Consider the following 23,749-nt stretch of genomic DNA (forward strand, 5'->3'; position numbering starts at 1 on the left):
ACTATTGACGAAGTTGTGGTTTTACCCTGAACAGACACGTGGTCTATTAGCGGAGATCGAGGGTACTAGATCTATGCTTGGTGGAGCAACCTTCTACGCCCCAGTGATCAACGAAGAATGCCTGGCCGTGTTGGTCCCTATGACGGACTTCAGAGACACAAGGCACTTATAATACGGTAAAAACGGGCACCCGCTTACGATTGGAGAGCGTTGACTTGCAATGAAGTTGTCAAAGTGTCCTGGTTGTGGATTGCTTCTTGGTGGTCAGGATCATCAAGCAGTCACTGGCGTGATACATTCGCAGGACTTGGAGGCAGGTGTGGGAAACCTCAAACCGCAGTGATACTTGCGTTTGAACTAAGGCGGACTTTGCTAATTTAAATTTGCGGTATCGGAAGTGGTGTTTGAGAACGAGACGAATGAAGACTGATTTGAGACTGGATCAAACCTGATCATTATGGAACGCTCATTATTTCCCATACACTGTATGGCTTCACCAGTGCGATGCCAATTTAGCATTCCATGGGCAACGAGAATTCTGAGCCCTGTAGATAATGGTGAATCTGTTCTATTCTAAGTAGGACTATTCGGGATTCGTGTTCTCTCGACTACGATTCAATGGGCCATCGGAGATTACAATCTAGGCAGCTTTGAATGTATGAAGGTTTGGATTTTCAATATTTTACTAAATGAGGCAAGTCCACTATATATAGTAGCCCCGGGAATCTATTTACAGTAAAGTGTAGTTTTTGGCCCCCGGTTTGATCGCCGCGGATCATTACCGCATTAACGTCACGGCCGTCAGTCTAGAGACCCAACCAAGGGCTTAAATCCTTCCTTGATTCAAGGCTTTTCATGAACTAATGCTCAAGCATGCATGCCAGTAGCGGTAGTATGTTTCTAAAGACCCTGAGCTCTAAATTAGCTTTATTAGAATGTTTATAACTGGTAGACTCCAAACATCAAAAGTACCCCACACCGGAGTTTCATGATCGCGTTGAACTTCTGGCCCCCATAGCCCCCAAGGACCCCTGCTGATGCAAATCTGCAAAAGTAATCAAATCTCCATCTTCATGCCGAATGAATATTTTCACCTTCGCGACAATATGCCACGCCGCTGCCATACTAAGTCCAGGCGGGGCTGCGTACAATGTAAAGAACGACATGTCAAGGTGAGTTTTGACTCCCAAGTTCAGATCTATAGTAAAAATGCAATCATTTCTTCTCACATCAATGTCTTGTGATTTTTTTTCGAAGCTAAAACTTCAACTGATATTCCAAATAGTGTGATGAGAATCGTCCAACATGCAGCCTCTGCATTCGACGCGGGTTAGAGTGCGTTTATGTAGCACCTCGGCCCAGACGAAGACCCACGTCAACAAGCACAAGCTCCCCCAAGAATGCAAGGTCCGACAGGTCATCATCACAATCCAGCATATCCCACTCAGATGAGTTTATAAGACTCCCACGCTTGCAGGAGATGCAACTCTTCTACAGGGCGTGCGAGTCGACTCTCCCCTCAATAGCCAAAGACGACGAAGACCGCCGCTTCTGGAATGGGAAAATCCCCCAGTTTGCCGTTTGCCACGACTATGTCATGGACAGTCTACTTGCTGTGTCTGCTCTCCATCTGGCATCAGAGCAACTTGACGCGGATGAGATTCCTACGTGGTTGGAGACTGCTTTAACGTATCAGACCCACGCGACTACCGGGTTGCGACAGGAGCTCGTGACAAACCCGCAGAATATTGAGGCGTCTTTCATGTGCTCTGCTATCATCTTAATACTAGTGACTGCTTATCCAGGCATTTGCCGAGATGAGACACCGGTCGATCCGCTGTGCGAGATCATGACACTTCGATCGATTCTTAGCGGAGCCGCATTTTTATGGATGCAGATGTTCCACGGTACCGAGCGAGCCTGGCTTGATGCTTGGATATATCAGGATGGAAATAACAGGCTTGCAATTGCCAGAGCAAAGTAGGTATTCCTGCAATTCTTTGATCAAATCGACTTAGTCTTAAAGCTTACCATCAATCGCATTATAGTGAGGATCCAAGCATAGTAAAACTGCACATGTGAGTGAAACAATCAGAGACTGAAGGCTAAGGACCAAAGCCAAGTACAAAGCTAATTCAAACGCCAATAGGACTATTTTACAAAAATTCCACACCTTGCGCCCATTCATCGAAGGCATTCCCGGGCCACAACTGAATATCTACCGGGATACATATAAGCTGCTGCTACAAAGCTTGGAATGCTGGCCATCCGGGCAGGGGAGCCTGGTTTGGCCAATCCGGGTAAGCGATGAATTCATGAACCTAGTCAAACAAGGCGAATGGATGGCGCTTATCTTCGTGCTGTTCCACGGGCTGGACAAGCATCTATCTTCACGAAAATGGTTTGCTCGAGAGTCAGGGAAGCGATTGGTTCACGGTGTGATCCAGAATTTCGCTGGAACTTTTCCTCCGGAATGGGTGGGCTTGGTTGAATGGGTTAGGCAAGCTGTGGAAGTGTGATAGGGCATTCCTTCTCTATAGCCCTGGAGGCTTTGATCTTTTAATCATTTTACGGCAAAGGTCTATGAGAGGCCCTGCCTTTAAGGAGTTGGGCTTATGATGTGATATGATAAATGACATTGAATAGATATACTGATCTTGGTAAAGATATTAAAATGATAGTCCGTTCTATTTTAGATCGTTTTGGCCCGTTGATTGGTTGATGTCATTGGCCGAGGATTGGATGCGCCACTGTCCCGAAATGGGGTCCAATAGGGACCTGCCTTTGTCTGTCGATGAACATAACAGCCTCGCTCTTCCCTGGAGCTTATGGTTCCACCAATTCCTAATTCTTCAATTTCACTCGATCCTTCATGATTTCGACTTGATCTGCTTTGCATTTCGCATCCTGTCGCGTGAGCTGCTGGTGCCCCCACGGATCCACTCTTCTCCCTGATAAGATCCGCCCAGGAACCTCCAGCTCACCCCGAGCTGCATCATCGATCATGGGGAAACTCGACAATGAAAGCACACCCGAGGAGGTCCCGCTAACTCGACGACGGTCGGCTTCATTGGAATCACAGACAACCTCTGACTCGGGATTGTCGGTAGCTTCAGCCTCGTTCATGGAGGCACACAAGGAACAACTGTTGGCCGCGGCCGACAGGGAGGGGAACGACGAAGACCGATACCGCGATATCGAAGATGGCGCTGAACTCGGATCCGACGAACCATTCCTCTCCTCTCGCAATAAAAAGCCAACCGCATCAAGCAGTCGTATGCGTCGGGTACTCTGGTTGCTCGGCTTCCTCTGCGTCGGTGGCTGGGTGCTGGCATTCGTGCTGTTCCTCGCCCAAAAACGACCCACTGCCTCCGCCCTATCGTCTGTGTCTACGGTCAGCATTCACGATCCAGATTCCGCAACGGGTGGTACGAGTTACGGAAGCCCGGTGACCCTGGAGCAGGTGTTGACGGGACAATGGGCCGCGCAGTCACATGCAATCTCGTGGATTGCCGGACCAAAGGGTGAGGATGGTCTTATGCTTGAGCGCGGCGAAAGCGGAGATGGCTATTTACGTGTTGAGGACATTCGGAGTCGCAAAGATGGCGCTGATGGCCTCGATACCGAGGTGTTGATGAAGAACTCCCACTTCATGGTGGACAAAGACTATGTCACCCCAGGAAAGACATGGCCAAGCCCAAATATGGAGAAAGTATTGGTCGCATCTTCGCTCAAGTCGAACTGGCGACACTCGTTCTATGGAAAATACTGGATCTTCGATGTTGCAACTCAAACGGCCGAGCCGTTGGATCCGAGTAACTTGAGCGACCGAGTGCAGCTGGCTGCTTGGTCGCCTCAGTCCGATGCTGTTGTTTTTGTTCGGGATAACAACGTATACCTGCGCAAGCTGTCAAGCTATCAGGTGATCCCGATCACAAAGGATGGAGACAAAGATCTCTTCTATGGTGTTCCCGATTGGGTGTACGAAGAAGAGGTCTTCTCGGGAAATTCTGGGACTTGGTGGGCGCGTGATGGCAAGTTCCTTGCGTTCTTGCGGACTGAGGAAGCTAAGGTTCCCGAATATCCCATTCAATATTACCTTTCTCGCCCCTCGGGCAAGAAGCCTCTACCTGGACTCGAGAACTACCCGGAAACTCGACAAATCAAGTACCCCAAGGCCGGTAGCCCGAACCCTGTGGTTCGTTTGGAGTTCTATGACGTGGAACAGGATGAGGTGTTCTCTGTCGACATGCCGGAAGATTTCAAGGACGACGATCGTATCATTATTGAAGTTGTTTGGGCCTCCGAGGGCAAGTTGCTTGTCCGAGAGACCAACCGCGAAAGTGATATTTTGAAGATCTTTTTGGTCGATACGAAAGCCCGGACCGGAAAGATTGTTCGTTCACAAGATGTTGCTGGACTCGATGGTGGCTGGGTCGAGCCCTCACAGTCCACACGGTTTATCCCTGCTGATCCTGCAAATGGCCGGCCGCAAGACGGCTACATTGATACTGTGATCTATGAAGGCTATGACCATCTTGCATACTTCTCACCTCTTGATAGTTCCGAGCCCATCATGCTCACCAAGGGAGAGTGGGAAGTGGTGGCGGCACCCTCCGCTGTTGATTTGGAGAGGAATCTTGTATTCTTCGTCGCGACGAAGGAGGCACCAACCCAGCGTCATGTGTACCACGTGAAGCTGGATGGATCTGATCTTCGTCCACTGACCGATACATCTAAAGCGGGATACTTTGAGATCTCATTCTCAGAGGGCTCTGGATATGCACTGCTCAGCTCCAAGGGACCCGCAGTCCCGTGGCAGGCTGTTATCAACACCATGGGGGAGAAGCTCGAATACGAGGTTGTGATTGAGGTCAATACCCGGCTCACTCAAATGGTAGAAGACTACGCTCTCCCTGCAGAAATCTACACCAACGTGACCATCGATGGTTATACCCTCCAAGTTGTCGAACGCCGTCCACCGCACTTCAATCCGGCCAAAAAGTACCCTGTGCTTTTCTACATGTACGCTGGCCCCGGTTCACAAACCGTGGATCGCAAATTTACGGTGGATTTCCAATCCTACATTGCATCTAGCTTGGGGTACATTGTTGTTACTGTGGATGGCCGAGGAACAGGATGGACTGGCCGCAAATCGCGGTGCATCGTCCGAGGCAATCTTGGCCATTATGAAGCTCACGACCAGATCGAGGCTGCTAAAATCTACGCAGCCAAGGACTACGTGGATGAAACGCGCATGGCAATCTGGGGCTGGAGTTTTGGCGGCTTCATGACTCTCAAGGTTCTTGAGCTCGATGCAGGCCAAACCTTCCAGTACGGCATGGCAGTGGCACCTGTGACCGACTGGAGGTTTTATGGTAAGAGGTACCCTTCGCACATATTTATGAATTGGTACTAAAATAATTATTCCAGACTCGATCTACACTGAACGTTACATGCACACCCCTCAGCATAACCCATCGGGCTACGAGAACGCAACCATCAGTAACGTCAAGTCTCTGGGTGAAAATGTCCGATTCTTGATCATGCATGGCAACTCTGATGACAACGTTCATCTCCAAAATACTCTCACCCTTCTCGACAAGATGGACTTGGCGAACATCGACAATTTCGACATGCAGATTTTCCCCGATTCAGACCACAGCATCATTTTCCACAATGGACATACCATGGTATATGAACGTGAGTTTGTCTCTGATTCTTCCTGTAATACCCAAATAGCTAATGCCCTTCGACAGGCCTTTCTAGCTGGCTTATTAATGCGTTCAATGGAGAGTGGCATCGCATCGCTAACCCGAAGCCGGAAGAGGATTCGGCGTGGAATAAAGCTAAGCGCTCGCTATCACTTGATTTTCTTGCATGGTAGTCAGTAGATCCTACCGGTGAATCGGATACATTTGTTTTATGTCATGGATGAATATACTATTTCGGCTTTTTTCTACTTTGCTTCCATCCTTATGTACAGCAGTCGAACATAATAATTGAAACGAGAGAGAAACGTTTCAATGTCATTCTAACTCGACGTTTTAGAGCGCAGTATACGGATTTTGCAGACTACAAGCATAGGCAATTCTCGCAACCCCTATCATGAAGGTGGCGGTAGTCATGGTGGCAGATGAAGAACAAACAGCTTGATATGAACAGATATGTATAAGTACAAAGAGAACAAAAACAGCACACGGAACACAGAACCCCATGTTTGAGTCGTACGGCGTGTCCTCAAGATGCTTCAAACATCTAGCCGCTCCAAAGCATACCAGAGCGCAAGAAATCCTGGCTCATGATTAAACTGACGTCCGAGCTTCGAAACTGCATCAAGTCCTCCCGACGTAGACCACGCAACTGATCACGACCAGCACTCGACATAGAGCCTGCGTGAGACTGCGACTGAAGCTGATTGGCCAGGGAAGACCTGAAGCTTTGGGGCCTCATTGGGTTTGTGGCTTGGTTCCTGCCCAAGGTATTCTTTACTGAAAGGCTAGAATGACGGGGAGTAAAGAGCTGTAGATGGCCGAGCGACTCGATGTCGGTATCGGAATTGCTCGAACCGAGAGACAGACTGTGGGATGTGGTTGGATTCTTGTTGCCCTGTGGTGCAACATGGACGAGTCTCGGAGTGGTAGTGACTATTTGGTCTTCAACAGTCGCCGGATACTCGATCGCCGTTGTATACCTAGCCATTGCTGTGGCAGATTTGCCAACCCACAGCATCTGCTCATGCTCTCGAAGGTACCGGGCGCCGCTAAAGGACTTTTGCACAATCTGGCGGGTCTTCATACCTAATTCACGACGTTGCTCGGTTTTCTCATACATGCGACGGGTAATTTTCATGACCTCCTCGGGAGTGGGTGATGATGTGAGAATCGGTGTAGATTCATGATCCCCACTATACTGGCTCCATTCACCTAGAAGGGCTAGCATGGATATTTGAGCTTTTGCCAAGGCAAGAGCATCATTTGGTGCGACCACTGCACTAAAACGAGAGAAATCATCTGGGTCGCTAAGTACACGAAGTGAAGCACCGACATCTGTACAGACAACGGGTGCACCGGTCAAAGCTGCTTCACCAAGAGCAAGGGGTAGACCTTCCGAGAGGGATGAGTTCAGGAAGAGCCACGTTTTTTCCAACACTTTCATCGGATCTGCAGTGCCACGCAACGTCACTCGTCCACGAAGACCCTTGGAAGCGATGATCTCCTGGCACTCGGTTGAGTAAGTTGGTGCTTTGTCGATGGCACCATAAATGTCTAGATGGTAATCACCAAACTTCCACTGGTTAATGACAATATCGGCAGCAAGTAGCGCGGTCTTGATATCCTTGGCATACCACACGTGAGATAACATCGTCACTGTTGGGCGCTCGGTCTTGATCTTCTTCACTGGTGTGAACTTTTGCATGTCTGTGATTCCATTGACAACCGGGTCAATCTTGCGATGAAACTTGCTACGGTGCTCAATCTTGCCTTGGCATATTCCTATCTCAACCTCCCACCCTGGGTTGAAGAAATCTGCACATGGAAGAATAACGTCCGCGTGGTGAAGAGTCAAGACGGATGTGATGCGTATCAGGCCAAGAAGAGCATTGCGCACGAAGGGTGAAAGTTTAGACAACGCAGATGAGAGACAAAGATTTGTTTCTCGCCAGGCAATGGCGTGGTCCCAAATTTGTAGGGTACAGCCTCTTTTGATTTTGCATACCACGCCGTAGGAGGCACTCACACTGTGGTGTGAAGCCTGGAAAACATCGGGGATCTTTTCAGGCACTGGAATGGAGAAAATGAAAAGATAGCGGTACCAAAGCTCCAGAGCAACATCCAAAGAGGGTAATGTTGGGAGCTCAGTATCGAACCACTCGGTAGATGGGATCGCATTTGGCATTTCTTGGGTTAGCCAAAGATCGCGCCAGGTCTGCTTGACTAGCTCACTGTTCCAGACCTGCGACCAGTGCCGTGACTCTTGAAAGTATGTGTTGAGGTTGACAAGTGCCCTTGTACATTGGTAAATATCAGCCTTAGAAAGGTTCACTGAGCGTGCCCCTTTCACTAATGCCGTCAGGATAGGAATGAAGTTCATTCTGAGGTCAAATTCGCTTGCTGTAGAGAAGACATCCACTTCTGAGTCCAATTTATTGTGAAACAGACCATGGGTTGGCGTCAGGAAATCCAAGCCCCAAAGAGGTATTATTTTTAGAGACTCAACGTTTTGCTCTGTCTGGTGCTTTGGAATACCAAAGTCATTTGCTGATTCGCAAAGCATGTGCCATCTGACGGTGCTCAAGGAATTGACCATATCACGTCGACAGGCAGAGACGCCCCCGCCTTCATTGGGCCACGTTCCAGTGTCGGCAGCCATGACATGAAGGATACTATCGGTATCGGAGGAACATTCTTTAGAGCGCCTTGTGACAACGGCATCACCACCAGGTCCAAAGCTGAAAAGATCACTCATTTTGACTGCCAGCGGAGCCCAGCTGGAGACATTATCATTCATGTCCGCACCGGCCATCACGGCATCCGCGTGACGATCCAGATATTTCTTGGCCGCGGAGAGATTTCCCCAGTCGCGACTGCGCCAGTAGGGCGCAAGAACACTATCCCGCCGCAGAAGTTGATCATCCATCCACCGAAGGACAACTCCGTCAAATTCGTCATGATCCTTCCACGCCTTCCACATCAATGATCGAGCCCGGGATGTTGACACAGAGTAGTGCTTCTTTGTCAGTCCCAAAAACCGAGTGATAACATTCGAGTTGAGATTTTCGCAACAGGAAAAGGGGTCATCGTGGACAAAACTGGTATTTTGTGGCTTGGAGAGAATCTTGAACAAGTCATGTTCGATCATAGGAGGCGTTTTCACCTCTGTTCCATTCACAGTGGTGATAATTGTAGGATGGAATTTATGATCATACATCCAACGACTGTGAAAAACATCGGTACCCTGCGAAAACGTTGTTTCAGTCACCCTGGAATGTGGGATCCATCGATCAAACTTTTCAGCATGGCGACGAGGAGGCGCACACCAAGATACCACGCACGAGATATGAGGCATAACGAATTCGGCTCGCAGGAGCTCGTCGCCAAATTGGGGGTTCTTTCGATAGTGGTACTTGAATCGGACGAAAGCATCGTCTTTCATGTAAGATCCACTTTCTATGAGACCCTCGGGGTTGTATTGAACGGTTTGGAGGTTATTGCCGCCTTGCACACAACGTCGTCCAAGTGGAATGCGCATGACTGCAAGTTTTCCCGATTTGACGCCCATCTTTGGGGGATCTCGGTGGTCAAAGTGGTATTCATTAAGCAAATTTCCGTCTTGAAATTCTTGTTTGCTGAGAAGCAGCATATCATCCGAGTACGTGCTGCGGTACTTGAGCGCCTTCGGGTCCAAGGGCTCGGTTTTGTGATCGCCACTATACTGATACACCTCCAAGATGCCGTCAGAATTTTTATGCTTGAAAGCTGTGAACATGCCATCGAAATTTTCAATGGTGACTCGACTCTTCTCGATGTGAATGGTGACGCCTGTGGTCTTCTTCCAGAGCCGCTGCACATCCATGCGCCCATGGAACAAAAACAGCGAAAGACCAAAGTCCTGCATACTCTTGGCATAAACCCACACCATGTTTAAAATAAATACTATGGGCACGCGAACAATCGTCGGCAGGGGTTTAGTGACATGGTCAAACTCTCTTTGGAACTCAGGATCAGCAACCAAGGCAATCACAAGGAACTTGCTGATCAATCCAAGCTTGGAGTAGACAAAGCTGAAAGGAGCCAATGCTAAAGAGACTGGACTTGAAAGTCTTCGGGGCAAATATTGGGCGTGGTCCGGAGGCTTGAAGTCCCTTGGGAGGCTAGACTCGCCTGTCTCAGGGTAAGCATATTCGAGGATGCTGATTGCCGTGGTCACTCCGAGGTTGCATCTTGCTATATGCACATCTATATCGTCGGCTCCAAACCGAGAAAGGCTTTCATTGAGGGCCTTTTGTTGACTCGAAGTGAGACTACACGGCTGGCCTAGACAGCGGCTCAGCAATGCAGTTCGAACCTCAACAGGCAGTTTATCCCAGTGAATATCCGGCTCGAATCCCAAGCAAAGATATTTAAGAAGTTCTCTTTTGGCCCAATGTTCAACAGCAGCTGGATTTTCCTGCTCACTAAGCTGTGCCGCCATGGTCTGTGTTGAACCTCCAAAAACAATTGTTTCGGCCAACGCTGCGTGCTCATGAGGGATGCCCATGGTCATCTCGGCCACGGAGTGAATTAAAGTCTCCGCAATGACCTTGCAGTTGGTTGAGATATCCAGTCGCTGATCATGCAAACCATCGATGCCGATAAATATCATCAGCTGCTTTCCAATATTGCAGCTCAAAGCTCGAATTCCTGGACGAAAAGAGCTACGCGATACTAGCTCGACGTATATTTCTCCTTGATCCCAACCAGAGATGACGTTATCGACGATTGATTTCGAATTTGGAAAGGCTTCCTCTATCAATATGTCTTGACTGTGAGAGGAAAGTACTCTTTTTATCTCTATTGCAGGGTGGGCCGCAGGGTCAAGGCCAAACCGATCATCCTCGGGTAAGAGTAAGATGGAGTCAAACAAACTTTGGAGCTCTTGTTGCGACCATTGAGCATCGGCCCAAGGGGCAGTGAATGCGTGAAAAGTCTCTCCAAGCTTTACGAGAGATGTGCTCTTGGGAGGTATACCCAATCTTGCGCTCCAGAACGACAGTAAAGCAGCGGACCAAGTGGCAACCCCGAGGCCAACAATCTCCGAGTAAATAAAATCAGGAAGACAGACCCTGAGAGCGATTGCGACTGGAAATCCCATGCAGATTCCGAGAATGAGTGGTTTCAGTGCATACGGCCCAGCGAATATCTTGGTGTATTGGTACCAGATGAGACCTGTATATGAAAGCACATAGGTAAAGAAGATACCCATGCCTTCCACGGTAACTTCGAAAGTCCACAGGAGAGCTGTGGAAATTGCAAGACTCCAGACGTGCCACAGCAAGAATCTGAGGAGAGTTCTCCCGTAGATCTTTCGTCGGAACCGCACGACTCTCTTCTGGGAGGCATGGATGTCGTCATCTGTTTTGATGGCAGTTGGCCTTTGCCCACCAATTGTCTCATGAATTTCCTGCGCTTTGGTATCAATGAGAATGGCACCGATCAGATAATAGGCTAGCGCAAAGCCGGCTGCCTTGCGATTAACATCAGTCAAAGCCCCACTTAGGCCGAGGAGGTGGCCACGGCACAAGAGCTGCGTCCACTTATCAAGCAGAGCGACAACAAAATACAATATACCGCAACCAATGTCATTGCTTGATTGCCGCCAGTGGATAAATGCACTGTGCAGTCGCAGGCCCTTCTGAGAGCTCCGTAAAGTCTCCAGAGCGACTTTTGTTTGAATATTCCAACTTGAGCTGAACGGAATGGGCTTTGGAATGTCTGCGTATCGGCAGTACCAGTCTAAAAGAAAGTTGGTTGACTCCCAATCCCGGACAAGCTCTTTGACCAATTGATCAGTCGTTGAACTGGAGAGAAAGCTGCGGCTTCTCTCTAACATGACATTTTCCAATAGAGTTTCCCTGGCCAGCTTGAGTGCACCTGGATCACTCATGTTGGCGAAGACCTTTTCATCGTTGTTACCATGATTGACAATGTACCATTTGCGGACTTCGTTGTCGTCAATCCGTCGAATGGATTGATACCATGTCACCCACTTGGAGGTCGTTGAGCGTAGGCAGAGAAGAAGCACTCCAATACAAAAGTATAAGACAGCAATGTAGATCGCTGAGTCATTTCCAACGAATGTGGTGACAATGGGTGAAATAAACAATATTGGTATACACAGTATGATTGCCTTGCGCCCCGAGAGAAATGTAGACCCTGGGTAGCTGAAGCTGGCGAGGCAAGCAAAGACCGAGAAGTAGATGGTCAGGGCGACAAAATAAAGATAGAAAACGATCCCAGCACGAGGTGTTTTGACAGCAGAAATGGCGATGAAGCCAATCAATCCTCCTGCCACCGTGAAAGCAATACCGGCAATCAAGCGGATAAGAACAAACATATTGGCAGCAGCAAAAGCCATTGATATGAGGTAGTATGGGCCACCACAGGAAATCCACGTGCCAATAGCGCCCGATAAAAGTAGAGAGATCATCAAGGCTATGGTCGCACTGTCTTGTTCTTCAAACGTCATGTAGGCAGACAGGTATAGGCCCCGTCCGATAATGCTGAGCAGAATGATGTCGATTAAGGCTGGAATTGCAAAAACCCCCAAGAAGGTGAATCGCTGGTAAGGTCTTATCGGCTTCGCTTTTTCGTCCGGATTGACATCAATCTGAGCTCCGGCATATGTGGTCGCGAGTTCGGGTGCCCCATTAATCCAGTCAGGAGGTTGATGCACATTATAGTATGTCCGAAATCGATCCGAAAGAAGTTTTCCAAATACACTCGGGGAAACATCAAAGTATGCCTCGCATCGTGAGCCAAGTGCGAAAGATTCAGCAAATGAAGCAGCCTGGTCCGACTGATTGTTGAGTAAAGGGTTGCGGTCTGTCACTTCAGTGTAGATTTCATCGAAGGCACCTTTTCTCGCAACGCAGAATAATGCCAATGCTATCATATCAACATATGCATCAATCTTGCCATCTCTAACTAGTTCACTGAACCCTTTCGTGATGCTAGCAAGATCATCTTCTCGATGGGTTCTCAATATTTGAGTGAAAATATGGTCAACCTGGTGAAACAGATCTATGGAGGCTTCCAAAGAGGCATGTTTGCAGTTCTGATCCCTGTACCAATTAATTCGGCTCTCAACAAGGTCTTTATCTGAAACAGATTGCTCCAGGTATCGGACAGTGTTGACTTCTTTGAGTTGAGTCAATGAGGGAGCATCCATAAGTCTTGTGTGGATGTAGGATGATATGCTGTCCATCATGCGACTTTCGGAGTTTGTAAGCGACAGGTGCTGCAATAATATTATTCGTTCTTCTGGGCTGAGATCATCGATATCCTGAACCAGTCGGCGAGGAAGACCGGTGTGTGGACAAAGATCATGCGACCATGTTGCGAATGCTGTTTCGGCTTCAAAACAAGCATGACGGGAGAGCCCCTTTGCAGAGAGGAAAGTGTGAAGGATGATCCCGGCTAGACCCTGTGCGTTCTTGGAGATGAAGATCTCACATCCGTCATTATCAATTTGATGAACAGCCCAAAATCGAGTATCAGTGTTCTTTTTTAGACCAGAGTTCAACGCGAGGTTGACACGCAGTGCATCATTTGAAGCCAGGTCTGAAAGCTCTTTGACTGTGGCTATAAGCTGGGCGTCACCATTTGAAGCCACAAGACTGGCGTGGAATTTACAAAAATAAGCTCCAATCTCCTGGACCTTTTCGGTGGGAACGGGATCAAGAAGACCTAGACCTTTCAAGCGTTGCTGGGACTGCAGAATCTCAGAAAATGCAAGTTTATCTGGGTCTGAGCCCAGAGGAAAACAGCCGAGATAGTTGTACGCTTGCCCAGTTGCCGAAACAGATAATGGATTTCCCTGTGATCTCACGTGCGTTACCCAGTCTTGGGGATCGGGGAAATGAAACTTGGGATCCTCCGGATAGATGTGTTCATCTGCAGTGGATTCAAGAAACCCCTTGATTGATGGAAAAAGACGTTGAAGAATGGTCCACCCCGGTTGGTCGCCAGAGGGTGGTAATACGCCAAGATTTGAGCGCCAGACTTCATGAGTCTTCATGATCTCCGCGTCTTTCAGCCAACCAAAAGCTGGAAGTGGCTTAATTATTTGTGTGTTCAAATCAGAGTTGCGAAGAGCAGACTCAGTGCCTATCCACGGAATCGCACTGTAGAAGTTCGACCACTGAAGTGATCTTCGAACAACAGCATTGGATAAGACTGCGTCGTCAGTCACTGTTTCCCACACAAGAACAGCAAAATTCCTCATGCAAGCCTCAGAAACACAGGCTTTGATAGTTGATTGGACATTGGTCATCTGGAAGTAATCACGCTTCTCACCCTCAGGCGATATGCTGGCATTCCGAATGACCAGACCAGACACTGCTCTGCTTTGCAAGGTTTTTCTAAATTTCAAGAAACCCGGTGGCTGCGTTTCCAAATATACAGCCAAGCCAAGGCTGTTGATGGCCTCAAAAAACTTTTTCTCGACGGAAAGAGTAAAGACTGCCTCCCAGTTGGCAAATAGAACGCCGGAAAACGCTGTATTACTGAACTTGCTATTCAAAGCATCCTGGATCTTTCCCATTCTTGTCACTGTGCCATCTTCTGAGGAACCAAGCGTTGCAAGATCAAGCCTTGCGAGTGCAAAAATTCGTTTGCGGCAGCGAATGGCTTCTGCGACGCCGTGTTGAAATGGGTCCACAATCAGAGTATCCCACTGCTCCAATAGTCGCTCCTGTGATTGTGTTGGAGGATTGTTGAAGCCTCCAAGATATACGCCAAATGAGGACGGCTTGTGGCTTTCTGATTGAATACCGGCAAGTTTGAGGTCTTCGAGAGCCAATTGCTCCAGACTTAAAGAGACCTCAGAAGGTACAACATCTGTCTGTGGTCTCGACTATAAGGTCCCGTCAGTAACCCATTGATGGCTCAAACAAGACAGGTTGACAAATGTGAAGCATGGATTTACCTTATAAAGTTTATAGATCCTCAAAGCGACAGACCAAAGTATATATACACCTCCAATGATGATACATGCGAGTAGAACTCCGATTATGACCTTGATACTGTCAGTATTGTGACTCATGGGTAAATATCAGGGGGATGATCAGGTCATGCAAATAGCTACTTACAAACTGCCACCAGTGGCTTTTCATTCCACCCCACCCTACGGGGTGTACAGGAAGAATTTCTGCCATTTTATGGAAACTCAGCTTCCAAAAGTTCCGAGGTTTCCGAGGTCTACGTATCCAATGCAAAGGTCGGATAAGACGTGTAAACCAGTTTGTCTGAAGGGCCTTCCCTCAAGTCCCTGTCATACAGGTACCATTTTCAACTTCTTCTGGTGGAAAGGTACCACCACTCACGAGCAGAAGGCTAAAACCAGAGCCGGTCGTTCGTGCAATAGACGCTGAGATCGATCATATACCGCGAATGCGAAGGCAATAAAATTTGACCCTCTCTCGCCGCAAGTCTCCGGCCCGGCCTGCCTCGGCCAATGATAGAGCAGTGGTTAAGATAAAATTATTTTCTTGCTTGTGGAAAAACTCGTGGTTTTAGACAAAATTTTTATGCCGGAGTGCAAGATGACAGAAAGCCTTTAAAATCTTTTAACGCACTAATTGGATTACGTGGTGGGGTCATTCGCGGGGCTGCGGCTCCTCCGACGTATATCCGGCAAATCCCCCAACTTTCACTTGCAGTAGTGAAGCTTTAAAGTCACCGTAAATATGCTCTGATCTATCTAAATCCTGCAGATAAGCCTACAAGTGCCGTTGCAGATCAAAATTATGCACGGCACCGCGGCAGACGAAACAGGGTAACCTCCACACCGTCTGCGTCGGATGGACCCACTAAACTCAGGGGCCAGGGAGACACCCAAAGTTCTATTTAAATCTTGCGGTTGATTTATCCGGTTCAAATACTGGATCGTCATTGTCGCTTTTCATTTTTGGGTCGTGCAACGCCAGCATTGACACCCGCAAGCCAAGTCAAATATCAACCCTTTTGGATTGCCGGGATCGTGGGTATAGGGTACCCACTCTATCGTTATTTACGCTTGTACAGCCAATCAAAAGCGGAGTAATTGTAGAAATGAAATATGATTACCGGAGTTCTGTAATTTATCCACGCTGGGCATGGGAAGTCGTAAATTTCGTGGCCAGCCACATTATGCCTTAACCAGTCCTGGAGAGGAACGTGGTCAGTTTCTATATATCTATGGATCTAACATGTGTATCATAAGAAATGGGATCTAATCTCCCATTTTCCAAGCTGCAAGACTTTTGTATCGCCATCTCATCGCACGATGCTCATGCTTTTGCAGTTGTCGAGGTCCGGTCTTTCATACCAATGCTCATGCATATCGAGCCTCAGTGTATCGTTGTCGGGGTTTTTCAAAGGCTCCAAAGGGGAATTCTTGGAAGCATTAGCCCACGTGGACCATTCAAGCTCTGCCAAGTTCTCTGGGCAAGGTTTATATTACTGCTTGTGGAGACTTGGGCCAGACCATCTTAACTGAATGGGGCGTCTGTGTAGCTTTCCAAGATGCTTTTTGCGGACCAGCCGTTCACATTCGTTGGACTCCGGTTCTCTCCGTGAGCAATAAAGTTTTTGAGTGAAAAAAAGCAAACTCCAATGGTCGAAGGATTGTGTAGTTGCTGCTTGAACGGGTTAAGAGCGAATTTTAACGGTTCTGCTGGCAGGTCTGAAGGTCCTCATAACCCAAAGTGACAAGGTTCCTCATGATAGTGTTCCGTATGTCCTCTTTGCAGCATTCTCAACTTGTTGGCGTTTTCTTGTTTGTGCAAGGTAATTTTGAATATACTTCCACTGAGCTGCAGAGTTGAAATAATCAACAGAGCCATATTTTTGAGGGAAGGCAGTTTCTTTGACCCAGGCATTAATCACTTCGCTTTCTGGTGCGGAGATGGCGATGATCGAGGGCTTTTCAACAATCTTCTCAGCGGAAGCAGGGCGTGCAGCAACAGGGTTCATTTGACGCGCCAACAGAGTTGCTCTGTCATGTCTGCAGTCAAACTCGTCCATGATGTCTTCTCCGATTAATTCTTCAAGGATATCCTCCCGAGTGACAAGTCCAAGGACCAAATTCCTCTCTTTTTGGCTAACAAGCATCATGTGGTATGTTCCTTCTTGGAAAATCTTCAGGACATTTAGACAAGTAGTTCTCGAGTGTATGGTCGGAATTGGAGACCAATCAAAATCGCACACTCGCTTGCATAACTTGGGGTTGTATCTGATCAGTTTCTTTGTAACGAATATGCCGAGAATATCCAAGCGGTTGTTTGGGGCATGCACGGGGACCCGGGAATACCCTTGAATTCTGATCCGGTCAATGGTGTATTCGTCCAAGACTGCGTCGGCAGACAGCGAGAAGACATCTTCGATGGGAGTCATGATGCGTGTGGCAGCTTTGTCGATCAATCCAAGAGCGCCATGGACAATCTTCACTTCGTCGGAGTTGAGGCGTTCTTCGGGGTTTCCCAGAACCGTATGGAGGGAAAACAGAGCCTTGAGCCCGGATCTTGTATACCCCGCGGCGTCGTGATCTCCGACGAGGACATCGAGCAACTTGGCAATGGGCCACGCAACCAGAGCCATGATATCCATAAACATGGATACGTAAGGTACCATAAACGCACCGACCTTGAGCGAGTGACGGGCGCAAATGGATTGTGGAACAACATCGCTGAATATCACGACGAGGGCAGTACTTGCCAGGACTGCGAGCGGACCATCAAGAAAACAATCCAGGACAACAGGCAAGGACTCATTGGTGATGGCATTGCCAAGTAGGAGAGCTACAAGAATCCAATGCTTTCCTCGCTTTAGAAGCGCAATGACCTTCTCGGCGTTTTGTTGATCGGCGGGTTCGCCGGAAAGTTCAAGAACGCGGAGATAAATTTCATCTTGAGTCATCAAAGCGATCGTCAAGCCTGAAAAGACCCCGCCCAGTAACACAAGCACCACTGAAATACACACGTGCAGCCATAAGCTTGGATCTTCCATTTCCTTTGGTAGAGCAATGAGCAAGTGAGAGAACCTGGCCGGCAAATAACGGATTAGAAGCCGTATATGAACGAATTGAGTAAAAACCTAGGTCTGGCACCCTACTAGCCTTAATTCGGCCAGATTTTCTGGAATCAACGGCTGTCTCCATATTATTTGCCTTCGACCCTATTCATACTGTGGCTCCCGGGTCCAATTCTAACCGATTGAGGTTAGATGTTTACCATTCCATACCAGGAGGTATTCCGATGACGAGGCTTGTTCTAGAACCAAGCCATAGAAGGGAAAGAGTATTCGACACGCATCGAATTTACGATGCCGGGAACCCTATCGAAGAAGTTCAATTCAGTTCGAATCTTTACCAATCGGAGTCCGTTCCAGGTTGCTTATTGTTGCTAGCTTGCTGGCTTGCATTTAGTAAAGCCCTGTAGGGATATTAAAATGCGCGTGGCGCTCTAAGGTGCTTTCTCCTGAATGCGCAAATTTCACTGTGAGCTTCAGTGCTAGAAGGGTATGTTTTGACAGTCTCCGCCAACCCACTGTCATGAGGGCCAGTAGATGTACCACGGGGTAAAAGACTCCTCCCTCAGTGGCTAGCTGGACGGGCAAAGTGGAGTATCAATTTTAGCCGAAATATCTCTCATTGGCTCCTGTCAAGTGGGGGCGGAGACGTGTGCCAATGGAGGCGGGGACTCTAACTTGTGTACCTTGGGAAGTACTACATGGTTTAGATATTTAATTTTTTTTTGGATGGTTCAACCAAATCAAAACAACATGATTGTTGAGCTTGAACGGGTTGTATAATCCCGTGGGCCGTGGTTCTAGGGGTTCAATGAGTTGTATGATCCATGGTTAGACTTCGGGACGCCCGACAGTGTCCACTGTCAGGGTGGCGTGTATGAAAATGTTTACTGGATTACGCATCGGGTTCAATCGGGTGATTGAATGCACGCCCTGTAGATCGGAGACATGAGTCGCACGACCACCTTCTCCTTTCAGGCGAGATGCACAGTATTTTTTGCCAATCCCTTTTCTGATACGCGGACAATACGTTTCGAGCACAGCTGATGTCTACCGAAGTCCGCTTTCGATGCCTAATGATCCACTATACGAATTAGTCAACTAACGCTATCATTCTACAAAGCCACTAGGGGTAATTTGGAAAGGCATTCCGACGGAAAAGAACCCGCTGGTGTTATTCGGCAACCTAACGCCAAGACTGCGCAGGTACTCGGTACTGATGTTGATATCTGTTCGGATTTTCCGACCTATCTCCTAAATAGGATATCGGTCCACTCAAGATGCTCTTCCATTGCCAGGCCTAAGATGAGGGACTTTATAGAGAAGGAAAGACCGTATTTGATGCATGTACAAAGCATATTTGATTGAATCATTTTGGATCACGCTAATCTACTCCACCTGATTGACAAGAATATTGACCTGCAGCCACTATGTGGGTCAGTTTCAATCTTTTACAACACATGTGTAGAATCCTCATTGAACCCTGAGCACGATTCCGGGTTTCCGAGCGCTTGAGAAAACCTACATCGTGCGCGAGTGGATCCTATTGCGGACGCATCCCGCTCGGTATTTGCGCACTATATCTCTCACACACCTATGCAAGAAGTAAGCAATTTGTCAAGAGTGGCGAGTTGAAACTATTGGGAAAGGATTGTGTTCCCATAAAAAATTGTGTTCAAAACGGCTCATTCAAAGCCAAGACCTTATTGAAGGCCAGAGCCTTCTGTTTCTCTTTTACTTAGGCATTGACATCTCATCACAGAGGGCATTACATCTTCTAGTATCATCTTGACTAAGAATCCTCATCCTATCCGTGTATTCCCACAATTATGTAATTACCTTCCATGCCTCCAAGGCCCTGTTAAAAAATGGTCAAAAGCCTGGCCTTCCCAGTCTCGAAACATCACTTATGAACCTCGGATTGCTCGACTACCTCGAAATCTAAGTATAGTGATGGAGAAAGTAGCTAGGCATTACCCAATGGCAAGCATCTCGTTGCCTTTTTGTCTCTTTCCCTTTATACTCAAATGCTACAACTAACTTCCACCCCGAATCCGGATATAGCGATCCCCATTGGTTGGACTGTGCCCAGCCTCGCTTGTCTACCGATTTCTTCCTAATCGAGCGTGTGCTGGATCTGAAAAGAGTAAGATAATAAGTGGGTTACGATTCCAGGGGATGGAACATTGTCGGACTCTTCTTCGGCAACCCCAATCCGATACATTATTAGAGTCTCGTTCTCAGTAAGCCAATTGTAAAATCCACCATGAGAGTTGAAGGCGGTCGAAGTGACGCGTCCTCCTGAACCTATCAGGGCTCTCGACACGCTGGACCAGAACCTGACACAGGCCACTGTCCTAAGCTCGACCAAAGCTATCGTCCATGTCCGAACTTTACGCACTTGCGTGGTAGCCTGCCTCAGGTTCCCGGACAAGATCAATAAATCATTTCTTGAATATCGCGGCAAGTTGATAGAAATCTGACCACATGGCTCTCTGGCATGTCTCAGCAAGGAATGAGCGGAAATGTAAACGAACCATTTCTCTATATTCTTTCCATTTGAAGCTCAAGTGGCCAATGATTCCCAGTGGAGGTGCATTGCACATGGGCTCAAATACAGCCCCGCTGTCTTTCATTCTGTGATACGGGGGTCCTCGTGGCAGTGTTAGTGGCCGCGGTCGCGGTCGCGGTGCTCCACACGGGACTGTAGGGTTAGTAACTCTCGAAACTGAAAGAATTTCGAGAGGGCCGCGGGAAAGAATTAAGTAGCCCTTAGGCAAATACGCAGGTCAGTAGTAGATTTTTTGAGAAGCAACCAGGGCTTACCCAGGAAGTTTCTCAAACTCATGGCGTTGCTAGTGAGGTATCATTTCCCATTGACCATTGTGAAATCCCAAAGCACATGCGCAGTCCAACCTATCCGAATATTGTAGCCAACCTCTTCAATGTCCATGCTTGGGGAGCGCTTCTCGAAGGTCTTCAAATTCCCAACGAAGCACATCGAATTTGGTATCTGCAATGTTTGTTTACCGCAATCGCTTGTTGATCTTCCCAAAAAATTGAAAGTGACAGGTCTTGCCCAGCTTCGTGTAGAAGATCAACCGAGACAAGCACCTTCTGCTTCGATAAATCTGCCTTTTTGCTACCTCTAGGGGATTAAAGCGGGGGAGTGGGACAAACAAAAATCCATGCCTTTGTTGATGAGGTTACTTATTCAAAGCTTGATAACCCATAGATCCTGTTCCCATACAGATGACTTTCGCGTCTTATTATTCCAAAGTCATACAATTGGCGTAAAAGTTTCATCCATAATATGGTATGTGTAGTAGCTAACCTGCTTCTCACTCCACGAAAGAAAGACTAGCTTTTCAGGGCAATAAAAGGGCAATAAAAAGGCTCGTCGATACTTCCTTTACAGAATCTCCCTATGTGCCGTTCTCCTTTTAGTAGACGAAGCAGACATTGTATGCAGCCGACTCTGTTACCATCTATGAAGAGACCCTCATGGCCTTTCAAAGACCGTTCCCTTTCAAGAAAGTGTGTCTTAATAGGATGCACAAGCACTCAATTTGATCATTGTCACAGGTGCATCTGGCTGCTCCCAGATATCTGAGAGTAAAAGTACCAGCAAACCCCCGTCTTATTTTAGTAATAAGAGCAGAACGCGTATTTATTGAAGTGGGAATCCCAGTGACTACAGGGCTTAGTTGAATCAAGGAAAATCCATTGCTTTTGTGCAATTCCTCTGGATATCTGAAAATGAAGGCCTTCCGAAACCGATTACGAGACCAATCTTTTGAGACAGATACTTCACAGGCTTAAAAAAGCATCCCAGCATTAGCGCTCACTCTGGGGAGCATTAGGCAAGTTCTTCAGAAGTGATATTAAGAGCTCAAGAATTACATTTCAAAATACCAGAATTCAGACTGGGAAAAAGCTTTCCTCCAGATCAAAGGGAGACTTTGCACACTGGCAGAGGTATTAGCTCATCGTAAATGAAATTGGAAAAATGACTGGGAAATGGTTGACAGAGAGGCTTCTGAGGCGTGGGAATTTTCGAAAAGCCGCATGACCAGCCCAGACGGGAGTGACTGTGAGTCATGCTTAGGATAGTGGAGATTGTCTTCTTTCTGTTTATCAAGCAGGCAAGGTTTCATTGAGGGAACAGGAAAGGGATGCCAGATTGGTTGCGTCTGCAACGACCATGAAGTTTCTCTCTGTTTCAATGGTGGGCCTTGTTGCTTCTCCTTTCTGTAAAGCTTACTGGAAAACCTTGATCTTTGCTTTTTGAACTTACTTATCTTTCTCTCCCTATATTGTTCGCAATCCAAAGTGCTTATGGTTTGGTCCTTGCACCTCTTGAGCAACTCATCTAAGTAGAGCTTTTTATGGGTGCGTCTAGGACGAAGATGATCGTGATGGCTAATCTGATGCCGGCTTGTTTGTTTCATTTGACATACGTTCACCCCATATATGGATACCGAGCCTTCTCATCTATCAAGTCAACCAAGCCCATGTGAGGGCTTTTTACAATATTCCCAAATGATGATTGCTTTTGTTGATCCGATATCTACGCTCAAGGTCAGAGGTTGTGGGCTAAGTGTAGGTCGAATCATGATTGTATCAACTCTGCCTCCTGTGGTGCACCTCAACGACCGCAGCCTTTGTTTCATCTACATGGAGCTCGTGAAGCCAGGTACCCATGCATGAGGAGCTATGTGTATAAGTAATCTCATTTGCTGATATCAATGGCATTTCGTGGGGCAGGTAGCTCGGTATGCAAAATTCCAGATTTCTGGGTGAAGAGTGCACTTCAATTCACTACGAAGAGACAATGCTCACACCGAAATGTCAACAGTGGAGAAATTCAGAGGATGGATTACCCTCCATATCTAACATTCGAGACGGATGTTCCTTTGTACGAGCACAAGTGCCGCTGAGTGCTTTGATTTAAGAGATCAAGTCTCTAGATCCTGGCAAGCAAGAAGTCCAAATACCAGTTCAGGGTTTATGATGAAGTATGGAGAAACTAGGATGGCTTGTATCTACACCACCTACGCAACAGAATTGTTGTCATGATATTGCAGGCAAGTAAGGCTCGATTTATGATGGGTGCCAGACCAGATCTCCGCAACCAGTGTCCACGGTGGCGCGTGAATACGTGAGAGCCTGGTTCTATTTCTCATGGCTCCTGGCCCACGGAGATTAATTACCCTGGTTTGGCTAGCAGGCTTGGTGTGACTGAAAAAGGCTTCGGAGGGATTGTTCACGACACAACACTGTTCAAACCTGGGCACTGGGGTTTACCCGAACCACAGTGGACATTATCAGAAAGCTCCCACGTGTAGCCACCATGTATGGCGTCTTCCACAGGCCAGCCAATGCGTTCAAAGGTGCTTCGCTGGTGAATCCTTGGGAACTGACAGCGTGGCTAGTGTTCGATAGTACTGCGCCAAAACAGCCCCAAGACATCGCCACGAAGCTGGACATGCAAGAGGAGTCGAGCATTGGCGGGGCGAACCTGTGGAAGCGGGTAATTGTACAGCCTGACATCCCACTCATGCAGACGCCATTTGCCTTGCGAGGGGCTCGAGGTCCTTGCTGCGATCATCAGGAGCTTTAAGACGGTCTTTTGAAAGATGTCATTGGTCTGGCTACGTCCGGACATTACTTACTAAGATCAGGAAGTTTGGAGATGACGTGAAAATCATACTGTTTTACGTACGAGATGACGACGTATACTGCCTTTAGATGTTTTTGTTATTTTCAAAACCCGGTACCAAAGAATCAAACCGTAAACTTAAACAAAGCAGGATGACTACACTGAATGCCAGCGCATGCATTTGGCCTTTTTTTCATTGGTCGTGTTTGACATCGTGCATAGGATCCGACCCGAGAAAATCCCCCTGCATCTCCCCTTCTCGGATACCCAATTGACTCACGTCGTGATCTCGGAGACCGTTGTCAGTAGGTCTAATTAA

The 23,749-nt window shown here is 47.6% G+C and overlaps 5 protein-coding genes across 5 annotated transcripts; 3 read left to right on the plus strand and 2 right to left on the minus strand.

Moving 5' to 3' along the window:
• Nucleotides 1-1,106: 1,106 nt before the first annotated feature.
• On the plus strand, nucleotides 1,107-2,519 carry N7484_007558 (Zn(II)2Cys6 transcription factor domain-containing protein; the record flags this gene model as incomplete). Its single annotated transcript, XM_057117945.1, has 3 exons — nucleotides 1,107-1,172; nucleotides 1,286-1,980; nucleotides 2,105-2,519. 3 exons carry the CDS (start codon nucleotides 1,107-1,109, stop codon nucleotides 2,517-2,519), a joined length of 1,176 nt encoding a protein of 391 aa, XP_056970980.1.
• Nucleotides 2,520-3,004: 485 nt separating this feature from the next.
• On the plus strand, nucleotides 3,005-5,887 carry dapB (dipeptidyl aminopeptidase dapB; the record flags this gene model as incomplete). The annotated part of the gene is made up of 3 exons (XM_057117946.1): nucleotides 3,005-5,378; nucleotides 5,434-5,703; nucleotides 5,760-5,887. The coding sequence occupies 3 exons, from the start codon at nucleotides 3,005-3,007 to the stop codon at nucleotides 5,885-5,887; spliced, it is 2,772 nt and encodes a 923-aa protein (XP_056970981.1).
• A 371-nt stretch (nucleotides 5,888-6,258) lies between these two features.
• gtb3 (glycosyltransferase family 4 protein) lies at nucleotides 6,259-14,917 on the minus strand (the record flags this gene model as incomplete). Its single annotated transcript, XM_057117947.1, has 2 exons — nucleotides 6,259-14,616; nucleotides 14,852-14,917. The coding sequence occupies 2 exons, from the start codon at nucleotides 14,915-14,917 to the stop codon at nucleotides 6,259-6,261; spliced, it is 8,424 nt and encodes a 2,807-aa protein (XP_056970982.1).
• A 1,543-nt stretch (nucleotides 14,918-16,460) lies between these two features.
• N7484_007561 (uncharacterized protein) lies at nucleotides 16,461-17,657 on the minus strand (the record flags this gene model as incomplete). Its single annotated transcript, XM_057117948.1, has 1 exon — nucleotides 16,461-17,657. The coding sequence occupies one exon, from the start codon at nucleotides 17,655-17,657 to the stop codon at nucleotides 16,461-16,463; it is 1,197 nt and encodes a 398-aa protein (XP_056970983.1).
• A 5,464-nt stretch (nucleotides 17,658-23,121) lies between these two features.
• N7484_007562 (uncharacterized protein) lies at nucleotides 23,122-23,391 on the plus strand (the record flags this gene model as incomplete). The annotated part of the gene is made up of 1 exon (XM_057117949.1): nucleotides 23,122-23,391. The coding sequence occupies one exon, from the start codon at nucleotides 23,122-23,124 to the stop codon at nucleotides 23,389-23,391; it is 270 nt and encodes an 89-aa protein (XP_056970984.1).
• Between the last annotated feature and the right edge of the window lie 358 nt (nucleotides 23,392-23,749).

The sequence above is a fragment of the Penicillium longicatenatum genome, assembly GCF_028827895.1.
Source record: "Penicillium longicatenatum strain IBT 33135 chromosome Unknown contig_4_segment0_segment0, whole genome shotgun sequence".
NCBI classification, from domain to species: domain Eukaryota; kingdom Fungi; phylum Ascomycota; class Eurotiomycetes; order Eurotiales; family Aspergillaceae; genus Penicillium; species Penicillium longicatenatum.